We start from the raw sequence: 12608 nt of genomic DNA on the forward strand, positions 1-12608 counted from the left end.
CAACTGCTCCAGATATACGATCAACATCTTTAATTTTTACGACGAGATGAAAAGTGGCTTAGGTAAGGCCCACTGCAATATTACTCTATAGATGATATGCTGTCTCCACATCTCAGATGATAGACTTTTGGAAGTTGACCACAAATGGCCTTTCTGAAAAGATGAAACTTTTAAAAGGCATAATTGTTCCTTGCTATTCATGGAGACACTGAAATAAATATGTGCTTTTGAGGAAAAATGAGTCAACATGGCTTCTGCTGATCCTCCAGATCATCGATGTAGATTCAAACAAAGTTTAAAACTGCTACCATGTGACGTATGAACAATCATGTTAGGTTAAAGTCTGAGCTATAAGTGCAGGTATTGACCATGTAATTTCCATAGCCATCTGAGTTCAGAAAAAGGTTGGCAGAAAATGTCCTTGAACAGTTCTAGAATTAATTAAAGACATTCTTGTTTCACAGGTAATTAATGAAATGGAAAGTGAACATATTTTGATAAAAGTGACAATTTTCTTCACTTTAATTGTGCCAAGATTAAAATTGGTCATGTTTTAGGACTGCTGCTTTTCTGTGAGAGGGTAGAGAAGGGACACGCAGTTTTATTATTTATTATTAGTATCTTTGCAATGTGTGCAAAGAAAGAGCTGCACAAGCAGAAGAACAGGAGAAAAAGACAGACCCTTCTCTAGTAAGTTTTACGGAACTGTGTTGTTCTGCAGCATTTTGATTCCATTCAGGAAGAGCAGGTAATTTTCATGCTTTTATACTTGCAAAGTGGAGAGTATAGCAGTATGAAGATGTGCGCAAACATTTTAGTGCCTTGAATGAACGGCAGCTGGGAAAGCTGCTGGTAGTGTTGGTTCCAGTTAAAATTTCCAAGACAAAGACTAGCGAGGAGGAATACAGCCAATACAGGAAGACAGACTTTGACCCAACCCAGCAGCAAGCTCTAGTTTTCTACAATAGCGTGGCTGGGGACACGATTTTTTCTTCCCTGCCTCTAATGGTTGCAACTGCTAGGTCTGCTGGAGGCCACTCCACTTTCAGGCCTTCGCTTAGACTGAGAGCTTATATGGGTCTCTTTGCTTAGCACTCTAAAGGGACATTTTGTTTTGTTTTGCTCATGAGAATCTCTGTTCTGATCTAATCAGATGAATGATCCAGAAACAAAAGGCTATGCTGACTGTCTAGTGTGCCTGCACCTTAATGTGACATAGCCTCCCACATATTTTTCAATTTCATTACAGAGAAACTGAGCTGAGGAGACCAGTACAACGTCTGGAAACGTTTTGAGTATCTATATAATTTTATTGCTTTTATTTTTAGTTCAAAGTAGATGTGCTTTTATGGTATTTACCATACTGTAGCTTGGTAGGTAAATTCCAGCTTGCTTGCTGGAAAGCTTGCTTTCTGAATATTGGAAATGTAGTATTTAGGTGCTACTGTGTATTCATGTCATCTGAAAATCTTCATAATTTCAAAACTGGTTACAGTCTGTAACAATTTAACACTTAGCAGTGTGGTCAGTATCTCACGTATTAAAAAACTTGTCCCTTAAAAGTTTTGAAGATTGATTTCAGCAGGAATTAAGTGGTTTGGATCCTGTGCATCTTTAGTCGCATCAAATCTCGCCCAATGTGTTTTGCTGCATTTGGTTCTGAATTAGTGGTCTTATTTTTCTAATCTGGTGAACAACCCGCACTTTCTGTTGCTCTCAGATCATTTACTAACAATTTGTTCAAGTGTAAACTGGGAGGACAACCAGATCCAAGCCTTCCTTTCCATCATTCCTAACAATCTCTTGTCATTACATTAGTTTAGATCTGCCAAACCTTTCATCAGATGTGAAAATGAACGGAAAGGTTACTTTTGTAGTATAATAACTAGAGCATTTACCATGGTAACAGACCTATTACGGTTCACCCATTAGTCATGTTTTATCTTAGTATAAATGGTGAACTCAACTCCCTACTCCCTTCTCACAAAGCTCATGTAAACAGCTTTGTGCAAAGAGGAACCAGGGCTTCAGACTGTGTCTAGTCAGTACACGAGAGTCTCTGGGTTTGTCCAGGGACAGCTCCTGTGGCAGGGGCATGGTGGCCAAGAACCACAAGCCCAACACGCTCCAGAAATCTCAGCGAGCATCCTGGAGATATCACCTACTTCCTGCAACACCGCCGCAAGTCACTGACTCTCCTTCCACTTGTCCCTCTTATCAAAGGATACGAGAGGGACGCAAACATTAATGCCTGTAAGCACATAAGGGTTCTCGGATGGAAGATGCCATAGAAATGCCAAGTCTCCCGATAGTATTAAAGCAGCATCACCACCACCAGCAGGATTTATCTGAGCGGGAGGAAGGGTCCACAGCATTGGTTTATCAGTTTTCATATGCCCAGAGAAGCAAGTGCATTAGGAACTGGGTGAAGTGTTTGTATTCCATTTCCAGGTACTGCTGTACCCAGCAGAATGGTAACACCTAGCTGGTGTGCAGCACTTGAAGGCACGTCATGAGAAGCGAAGGACTTGCTGTCCAGAGGGACCTGGACAAGCTGGAGAAATGGGCCTGTGTGAACATCATGAGGTTCAACAAGGCCAAGTGCAAGGTCCTGCACCTGGGTCGGGGCAATCCCCAGTATCAGTACAGGCTGGGGGATGAAGGGATTGAGAGCAGCCCTGAGGAGAAGGACTTGGGGGTACTGGTAGATGAAAAGCTGGACATGAGCCGGCAATGTGCTCTCGCAGCCCAGAAGGCCAACCATATCCTGGGCTGCATCAAAAGAAGCATGGCCAGCAGGTCGAGGGAGGGGATTCTGCCCCTCTACTCTGCTCTGGTGAGACCCCACCTGCAGTACTGCGTCCAGCTCTGGGGTCCGCAGTACAGGAAGGACATGGACCTGTTGGAGCGGGTCCAGAGGAGGGCCACAGAAATGATCAGAGGGCTGGAACACCTCTGCTATGAGGAAAGGCTGAGAGTTGGGGTTTTTCAGCCTGGAGAAGAGAAGGCTGCTAGGAGACCTTACTGCAGTCTTTCAATACTTAAAGGGGGCCTACAAGAAAGGTGGGGATAGTCTTTTTAGCAAGGCCTGCTGTGACAGGACAAAGGGTAACGGTTTTAAACTAAAGGAGGGTAGATTTAAACTAAACACATGAAAAAAATTTTTCACCATGAGGGTGGTGAAACACTGGAATGGGTTGCTCAGAGAGGTGGTAGATATCCCATCCTTGGAAACATTCAAGGACAGGCTGGATGGGGCTCTGAGCAACCTGATCTAGTTGTAGATGTCCCTGCCAATTGCAGGGGGGTGGACTAGATGGCCTTTAAAGGTCCCTTCCATCCCAAAGCATTCTGTGATTCTGTGACTTCTGTCCATTCACAAAGGGACTGTACGCTGACTGTTAAATGTTCGTAGGATGGCTGTTTTTGAGCTACGCTATTGTTAAAGCAGATGGAAATCATAGCAGTCAAAAGCTACTTGTTCCTGACTTGCAGCTTGCTTGCACTAATTAGAGGGTAGGTTGTATTTGTTAGGAGGTGGGCATTGTCAGGCTGTTTTTGCTTTCTGCTCTGAAGACAGCCACTAATGATATTAGTTTAGTGCACAAAGTGAACTGCTTTGTGTACTAGCTGAAGTCCCAAAAGAGCTAGAACCCCGTTTTCACAAAATGCTGGGATAAAACAAGCTCTTTTGAAGTCTAAAAAAAAAAAAAAAGTATGATTTAAATCACTATAAAGCACTAGAACATAATTTTTCTTTAGAAAAAAAGAAAATGGTCCTTTATATCCTTGGGTCTCCAGCTAGAAAACTGCCATAAATGGCTTTTCTGGTACAAAGGCAACTATATAATAGTCATGTTGAAAATTCATAGTCAAAAGGAAAAATAAATACTTCAAGTTCCCCTTGTACCAGAGAACTGGGCTTCTTCGCAACTGTAAGCTACCAGTTTCAAAGCAAGGGGACCAGCCCCCTTGAAGTACTGATAAGTAACTGATACTGAAACGAGATAAACAACAGGACCAAGAGAAGTACGCTCACTGTACAGAAGTTCAGCTGAGAACATACCTTCATTTGCAGCCACGTTAGTTTGTAAAGTCACCTAACATAAGCAAAAGCATGTAAGAAAATAATATTTAATATAAGGAATTGCAGCAGTTTCAGTCATTTCTGTCATCGCGATTTTCCTTTTCATAAGAACTACTTCATCAAGCTGATGACAAATCATACGTGAAAGTTTATTAAGACAGAAGAAAAACAGGGGTATCCGATTTTACACTCAAGTCATCGACAAACGCAAGTCTGTAACAACAAAGCTTCCGGCAGAACCCAGGAAACAACGCCATTACGCTGTGCAAACACCTTTCAATGAAGTACATACAACTTCGGGCAAAGAACACAGTTCCTCATATCCCTATCGCTTGACGCTGATTACTCTGCTAAAATTTTATTCTCCTGCAGTGAAACTGTTGCACAATTCTGTGAAACTACTGCCAGGGATCTTTTCCAAAGTGAAGACAAAGGAGTCTGTGAAAAGCTGCTTGTGATAAAATTTATTCTACTGAAAGAGCAATATTTAATATTCTACTGAAAAATTGGCAAAATTCTCTAATTTTGGGAAATATAAAGTCAATTGAGTGGTGATTCTGTGGTTTTTTTTTTTCTAAGGGTAATGGTTTAGCCAAGCTGGAACATGAAGGATCACACTTGATACGTGCTTGCATCCACCCAGCTGAATAATCACATACAGGATCATCTACTGCTGCTAGGCACTTTCAAAGGTGACACTACTGTCTGAAGCTCCTCGCAGGGCTGTAAATTTCACTTGTACGTAGTAATTGTGCACCATGGCCCTTCCTGACTTTTGGAAGCCACAAAAAGGGTTCAAGAACAGCTACCTGGCAAGACTTGCATCTCATCAGAGTAACTTTGTGACCATTATTATTCCTGTAACTTGAGAGCAGAAACCTACATTCTTGTGGCTCACTGGGTTAAGTCCAACAGTTTCAACCCAATGCAATTTTGGAGGCTTTCGTTTTACCTTCCTCCTTCTATCAACCATGAGAGGGACATAAATTGCGAGACTGAAATAACTAGGGCTTCTGTCTCCACAGCGGCTCGAGAGAAGTCAAACCAGCCACAAATGGCATACAGAAATCTTAGAATTTGGAGAGCACGATCTGCCCACACAATTACTTATATAAGACCTGCCTGACAACTCCTCTAGCCGTTGCTTTGTGCTCTACTCAACAGAGACACTTGCAGAGGAAGGGGGGGAATAGTATCAAAATATATAGCTCTGCCATCACATTTAACCTTTTTCCCCAGCTTTGAAAGATAGAAGACAAGATTTCTAGCAAGAGTGGCAGCGTCCACAGCACAAGATCAGAAGGAAATTCTATGAACTGTGGAGAGCTCACCTTCCTATGCTCCTTATTCTGCTGCTGTTACAGATTGTGCTCCTTGTCTCAAGTGGACAGCTAGAACACCCTAACAAGCCAGAGGGACTCGTGGTAGACGTTCTTGGCTGTGCCATTTCACCTTTGGTACTTAAAGAAAGAAACAGGTCCTGGATATGCTACTGAGTAGAGTCTTTCAACCGTATACCATACAATCTGACTGAGCATGAACAGAATAAGACTATTTACATCCCCCATTTTGCATCAGGATTTTTTACTTTGGTTTTGGTCCTAATCTTCTGTGGAACTCATATGCATCAGTTAGGTAAGCAGCCTAAACATTTAGCTAGCAACGTAAGTTTGTCCTGAGGAAGACACTCGAGAACAATGAACTTGACTAAAATCAGGATTTTAACAAAACATGTTCTTTCCGTATTGCGAAAGAAACATGTGCCCAACCATCTTATAATTCTAATAACCCCCTAATGCAGAAATACTACACATAATTCCTCATTAAAATAGGTAAGTCTTCAGCTTTGGGAAAAAAAAATACAAACACCAAATGAAATAAGACTTAAGCCTGGTATGCCTAAAGGAAAGCTGAGTACAAAAAATAAACAAGAGACAAAAAATATATCCCTAATCTGATTTATGTAGCCTTACATGTATTTTTCTGTGAAATACTTGTTGAAGAAAATAGTGGTCCCATTCTTAGGTGTATCTACTTGGTAACAAGAACACAGGCTACAGGAGAGGCACATTCTAAAATAAAAATACATAAGAAAAAAAAAGTTTTCCATGTTTTCTTAGTTCTCTGAAGTCTCATCCCTGTGACAGCAGAAGTGAGCTGTTAGGCATTAACCGTCATTACAAAGAACATGAGCACGTGCACACAAGCCAAAGCAGCCTGCTCGCTAGCTATCTAGTTAGGCGTACTTCCAAAGCTCTGTCATCCTGACTGGAAGATTAATAGCTGCTTCCTCCTGATTAACCCTTGAAACCAAAATTGCGGAACTTGTTGATGGTCTCCCTCACATGTTCCATTTATAAACATTTACTGTGAACCACTCTATGCTTTTCCTTCCCCATTCAAAAAGTTCTTACCCTTCTCTAAGGCAATATTTGATCACAAGCAATATAAAATCATCTTACTGTCATGAGGACTGATCCTACAAATCCCTTTTACTGGGTACAGTCTTGATTCTGTTGTATTGCACAGTAAGAGGGGCTTGCAGAAATACCTACTACATGGTTTTTGAAAGCTATCCAGAACCAAAGCTCAGTCTTACACCCCAGAGCTCAACCCCAAGCCATGTTTGGAAATTCACTTCATCTGAGCATCTTCTTGAAATCACTGCTGCCCATTCCTTTTCCTTGCGTACAAGCCAAGGCAGGCACAGAATCCGACGACAGTGACAGCGAGGCCTAGTAGGAAGGCGATGGTATCTCCAGCGTCCAGGGCTTCAACTACTGGCAGCACCAGCAGCAATGAAACGAGGACCAGGAAGAGTTTTGAGGTGTTCTCGGTAGAAGGCATGCTGATGACCAGCTGATCCCAAGGGGAACAAGGAAAGCAGTGGAAAGCAGGTACTTCAGCAGTATCTACAAGGAAAACAAAAGGAACGTGACAGGATTTCCCTTCCTTCCCCCCGAAATTGTCTTGCCAAAAGCCAACCAATGTGATCGACGTATTACAAATCTTCGTGTGGGACTCAGGAAATTTAGGTTTTATCTTCACAATTACAAAAGTAAATGACTTACTATCATGAGATAGCCACAGTGGGTTTGCTATCTTGTTGCGGAAGCTCTGTGGAAACTAAGTCTGGTTTAGTCTCTGTGGAAACTAAGTCTGAAACTAAGTCTAACTCTGTGGAAACTGGAGTCTTACCATGAGGTAAAGTCAGAACAGGCTCTCCTGCCTGCAGCCACCGCTGCCTGCTTACTTCACGCTGTGCTACCCGGGCCTTTTTCACTCAGCGTTTGGGACTGGGTAGCTGCTGCACACCACTTGCCCAGCCTCCCCGTACGGGCACCCTCGGGATCCCCGCGGACGGGGAGCCTGTCGCACACTGGCGAGGACGTGGATTTCACTGCCAGCCCCGTCCCCCCTCACTGCTGCCCAAACATCCTTCCTCTTTCCTCCAACTTCGGAAGCCTCCCTTCGAGCCGCACGCCGCCACCAGCCCGGGCGGGCCGCTCCGCACCAGTGTTTCCCTCAGGAATGGCTCACACACGACAAAACACCGCGCCCAGACACCCCGAGGCCGCCTGGGCCACCCGGAACAAGCGGCTTTTCGCCAGCCCCCGCGGCGGCGGCCAGTGGCGGGGCTGTGGCCCGCACCCCGCCCGGCCCCCGCCCCGGCCCCCCGGCGCCGGTGGGTGGCAGCGGGACGGCCGCGCCCCGGGGCAGCCCCCCGCGCAGGCCCTGCCCGCACGGCGCCGCTCAGTCACCTCCTGCCGCCGGCTCCGGGCCGGGGGACGTCCCCGCTCCGCGCCGCGCCGCGCCGCCCGCCCGCCGGGGCCCTCAGCTCCTGGGGGCGCCGGCCCGCGCCGCCTTGCCGCGCTGCCGCAGCCCGGCAGCGGCCATGACAGGAAGGGGCGGTGGCGCGGCCGGGGGCGGGCGTGACCCGGGCCGGGCCGCCTCCCGCTCCCGGCACGCACCGCCGCCGCGCCGCCTTCGCGCCTCCGCCGACAGCGGCAGCCGGCGCCCGGCTTCGTTCCCCCGGGCGGCTCGGGGCCACGGGCGCGGCGGCAGGGCCCTGCGGAGGCCGCCGGCGGCCCCGGGAGCGGTGCCCGCCGGGCCGGCCTGGGCCGGGGGGACGGAGCCGCCTGTGGGCGGGCAGAGCGCCGGGGGCGGTGGGGCCGGGCCCCAGCGGGGAGCCCCGGCCTGGGGGTGCCAGGCTCCTCCCGAGCGGCTCCCAGCCCCAGCCGTGTGGTGCCCGTGCGGCGCTGTGATGAGCCTGGGCCTCAGGAGCGTGTCAGTCGAGAGAGAGCAGGGGCTGCGCGTACACGCTGTGGCTTTGTTGAAGTAAAACTATAAAAATGTACCGACTTGGGCTGGTTGTCTGCTCTTTTCTCTAAAAGTAAACACATAGCACAAGTTCCCTTTAGTTTGACTACAGGCAGTGCCTGCTTCATTTCAGATTTAGGCTCTTGTGCAACAGCGATAAGGAGTACTGGTCAGTGCCATCGTAACCAGTTCCTACTCTGAGGAGAGCAGTTAAAGCAGTTTTATAGGGTGGAGAGCAGCACGGTGCCTTGTAAAACAAGAAACTAAGACGCAGAGAAGTGTTATCAGGTAATTACCTGAGACAACCCCCAAAACCTAAGTCAAGCTTGTCCCGATCTTTATCTTATTTCTGCTTTGGACAAAGCTGCTTCTAGAAATACCGCATTACGCTGTTCTGTTGCACAGAGCAGGGTTAAAATGTCCTTCCTGTAAATGCCGCAGGGGGAGACTATCTAGTTCCTAGTCAGAGCTCACTTTTTATTTTTCAGTGGAAAACGTGTGTGCTTAAGTTTGGATAAAAGACCTGTAAGCAATTACTATAAATTCAAAGTATGTGTGTCTTTGGAACACTCGCAGAAATAACCAGAAGAAACTCTGCTAATCTAATGTAAAAATCAACCTAGAATTTATAATCCGTTATGTCAAGCATTATTGTTCTCACAATATTTCCCTATATTTGTGCAAAAAACCAACTTTTGTAAACATTTCTCTTTACAGAAGCAGTCTCTGATGAGCTGCTTAAGGAGCGGTGGAAACCCAGATAGATTGTTCAACATACGTATAGCTTTGCCTCTGCCTTATAAGATTTCACTGTAATTGCCCTTGAGCGACCATTCCTCATGCTTATAGGAACTTCGTGACTGTGAGGTGGGATGTTACTCTTGTGCTGATCATCATGCTTTTATCAATGCCCTTCTTTTCCCCATCTGTCTGGATCCGTCAGCTGCCAGTTGTCTTAGGCAATAAACTTCCAGGGACAGGAACAGTCTTTTTGCTCCCTCTTTACACCAAGTAGCATGAAAGCGTCTTCTTTATAAGCAGCATAGACTCTGTGATAATACAAATAATAATCAGTATCACTCATAAGCATCCTTTCTATTCATGAACACCTATTTCACAGTTTTTCAGATCTGAAGTACTTGATGCTTCGTGTTCAGTTCTGAAGGCATTTTCTCAAGAAGCTGATGCCAGATAAACTCACTGGAGAAAAATCCTGAAATTCCTGAGAAAGTCGTCATGGCATGGAGGAGAGTAATGCTACGACGCCTGGCCCATTTCTTAATGAACCCCAGATAAATTGTAAACCCTGCAGAACCTGAAGAGTGGCAAGGAAGTGGGTGTCATCTTAATCACTGCTGTCATCTCAGAGAGTGGGCCTTGGAGTCCTGGCCCTCAAAGTCCCTTGCTTGGCCTATTTACTGCATCCTGCACCATTGACAGGTAAATGTTACACTGTTCTGCAATGTCAAAAAATGTTTAAATCATCCCTGTAAATTTCAGTGCTATATTTGCTGTCGCCACCACTTACCAACTAAAATTTTCAATAGTTGTCATTTGGTCCCACAAAATAGATGCGAGGGGGTTGAACAATGACTTTCAAGTCTATCTGTTATAACTAGGAATGTCAATACCAAAAAGCTATGGCGTCTTTGGACTTAAGTGTTTTGAAGGTGAGGAGTGTAAAATCCAAGGGGAAGACTGGGCTTAACATACTCATCTTACTACCTCTCCTCAACAACTGTACAAATTTACAGGCAGTTGAAATGACACGGAGAAGTACAGTAGGGATGTGGAAAATATTGATTGTAAGATAAATAATTTATTAGTAATATCATGGAAGTGCCATTGAGAGCTAGAAAGCAGTGCCATTTGGGGATATTTCTTTGGCTTATTAGCTCTTTCAATGCCATTGCATTTTGTAGCTTTGGCTTCAGAAACAGTGCTGCTCTGGAAAAAAGCCAACAAAATCTAAACAGTGAAGGAGGCTCTAGTGGTTTTTGTGCTGTCTGAATAGCGGAGAAATGTGTATTCAGCTTCCAGCTCTGCCATCAACTTCCTGCATCACCTCAGGCAAATCTTCCTTTTGACCTATCACCGCTTTGATTGCTGAGCTCGGGCTATTATGTAACTAATATTCAGAGGAAAGACAGAGAATTCACAGAGCTGACAAGCTAAAGCTTTGTAAATTTTGAGCACAAGGCTAAGGAGGTATACCTGAGATGGGAAATTGAAAATAAAGTGCACTTTCTGGAGAGGAACAAGTTACGAGATAATCAGCAGAGCAAGGCTACACCCTGAAGGGGGTATTTGTTTTGTTTTGTTTTTTTTTTTTTCCCTCCTACTTGGTTCGTCTTCTTTTGAGAGCCATTTGTTTATTGCATGACCACACTGATCTGAGAAGTTTTCTGATCAGTTTTTGGACTTCAGTTGTACTGCTGTAATGAGAAACGCTAACTCTGATTACCGATACGACATTGACTACGGAGCAATGATTATCACTTCTACATCAACATGTTCACCCTTGAGCTGCTTTTCCCTGGTGAGACTTAATCTGACATTTTAGTTGTCTGTCACTCTGTCCTCATCTCTTCACTCACAGATCTACATCCAGTGTTTCTCCTACAAAAACTGTGACTTGCTTTATTTGGACTTCACTGGGTGCTTCTCTTTCTTTGAGAAAATAGACTCCACTGCAACCACGTCATTTGCTTCTGCAGAAAAAACGAAGTTAAAATACAGCATAAATTACTTCTATCATTAACCTTTTCCACATTCGCTTCTCAGTCTGCTGTCACACAAATGTTGACTTCATCCTTTCTCTTCCTTCCTCTCTCGTTATCCCCTCCCTTCCTATCATGTGTGTCTACTTCATCCTGCCTTCTTTTTTCCCTTCTATTTCTCAAAGTCCTTAAGTTTCCTCTCAAATGAATGTAGGTAGTCACAGACCTTCCCTGTCATGAAAACACCAGTTGGATTCCCTTCCTGTAACTATCACTTCATCTGTTTTATTCCTGTCATCGCTAACCTCTCCAAACATGCTGTCCAAAACTGCTCTAATTACATCCTACATCTCCTTCAGTATGGCTCATTCCTTCCTCCATCAGCCGGAGCTGCTCTCGTTGGTATCTCTAGTTAGCATCTCAGACATGAAGGCCTCTGTTTCGTCATTGTCTCTTTGACTGATGGACTGCTTTTGAAACTCATTCCTCTTCCCAAATCCAGTAAACAGTTAAAAAAAACCCTCCTTTAAAGGAAAATCTCCTTTCCTCATTCTTCACTTCTGCTTCTTGAATCTTTAGTGCTGAGTCCTCCTTTTCTGTTGCTGAGAGTGTACTAGGCTTCCATCTGTGTTTTTTCCTCTTGACTCTCTAGACGTTGTCCCTGGCCACCCTTATCAACAAATACAGCTTCGAATACCGTCCTTAACTCATGTTTTTCTTTGTCTTCCTTCTCTTTTTATTCCCACTCGATGGTGTTGAGGTCTTATTGCATGCAGCACAGCAGCTCCTAGGCCTAGCAGTTCTTTTCTGACTGTATGACCTAAAGTCATGTCCTGACAATTATTCTTGTCTCTCGCTGTGACCCCTGCAGCTTTGTTTATTCAAAGTGCTGCTGCGAAGGGGCCCCTCTCTGGTTTGTCATTTTTACTGTGTTCCCTCACTTCTTAATCCGCTGGTGTTACATTTGCCCTTTTGCTGAACCAAAGACAATTTTCTTCTCAGTCCTAGAAGGTCTTTGCAGTATAATCTTCCTTCACACTGGCTTATCCTATTGCCATGTCAGAAGGTTAACTTCTACCTTTCTTTTGTCACCCCTGGCAGACTCCTTTTGATCTCTCTGAGAAGCAAAAGTTACTTCTTTCTGAGAGCACGGAAAGGCTTACAGAAAGAATTGCACCACTTTTTGATGGAAAATTCTTTCCTTTGGTACCACATGCTTCCTGCTGTCCTTTATACAGACATGAAAATAAAGGATTAAATAGCCCAGTGATTCCTTTTCCTTCAGTCCTTTGCTCCTTTAGCCTGGCAGGGGATCTCCTCTGCCCGCTGGAATCTCTTTGAGTTCTCTTGCCAGCACTTCAGAGATGTCTCTGTGCAGCGCTGGCTGGAGCAGAGAGGCATGGAGGCAGCTGCCAGCCCTGCAGAAAAAAAGCTCTGGAGTTGGTGCTGGCAGGAGGCGGGAGCAGCGAAACTGCAGGAGT

At 45.1% G+C, this 12608-nt stretch overlaps 1 protein-coding gene across 1 annotated transcript; it reads right to left on the reverse strand.

Annotated features, from left to right (window-relative positions):
* Window positions 1-4217: 4217 nt before the first annotated feature.
* SMIM30 (small integral membrane protein 30) lies at window positions 4218-7982 on the reverse strand. Its single transcript, XM_082309195.1, has 2 exons — window positions 7849-7982; window positions 4218-6999 (listed from the first exon to the last, which is right to left on the reverse strand). Exon 2 carries the CDS (start codon window positions 6932-6934, stop codon window positions 6749-6751), a length of 186 nt encoding a protein of 61 aa, XP_082165321.1. The 5' UTR covers window positions 6935-6999; window positions 7849-7982; the 3' UTR covers window positions 4218-6748.
* Between the last annotated feature and the right edge of the window lie 4626 nt (window positions 7983-12608).

This window comes from Platalea leucorodia (assembly GCF_965183815.1).
Source record: "Platalea leucorodia genome assembly, chromosome: 4".
Lineage (NCBI taxonomy): Eukaryota > Metazoa > Chordata > Aves > Pelecaniformes > Threskiornithidae > Platalea > Platalea leucorodia.

What these genes read in the sequence shown, in the direction of transcription:
- SMIM30 (XM_082309195.1), bottom strand. Translation starts at nt 6,934, where the DNA reads ATGCCTTCTACCGAGAACACCTCAAAACTCTTCCTGGTCCTCGTTTCA.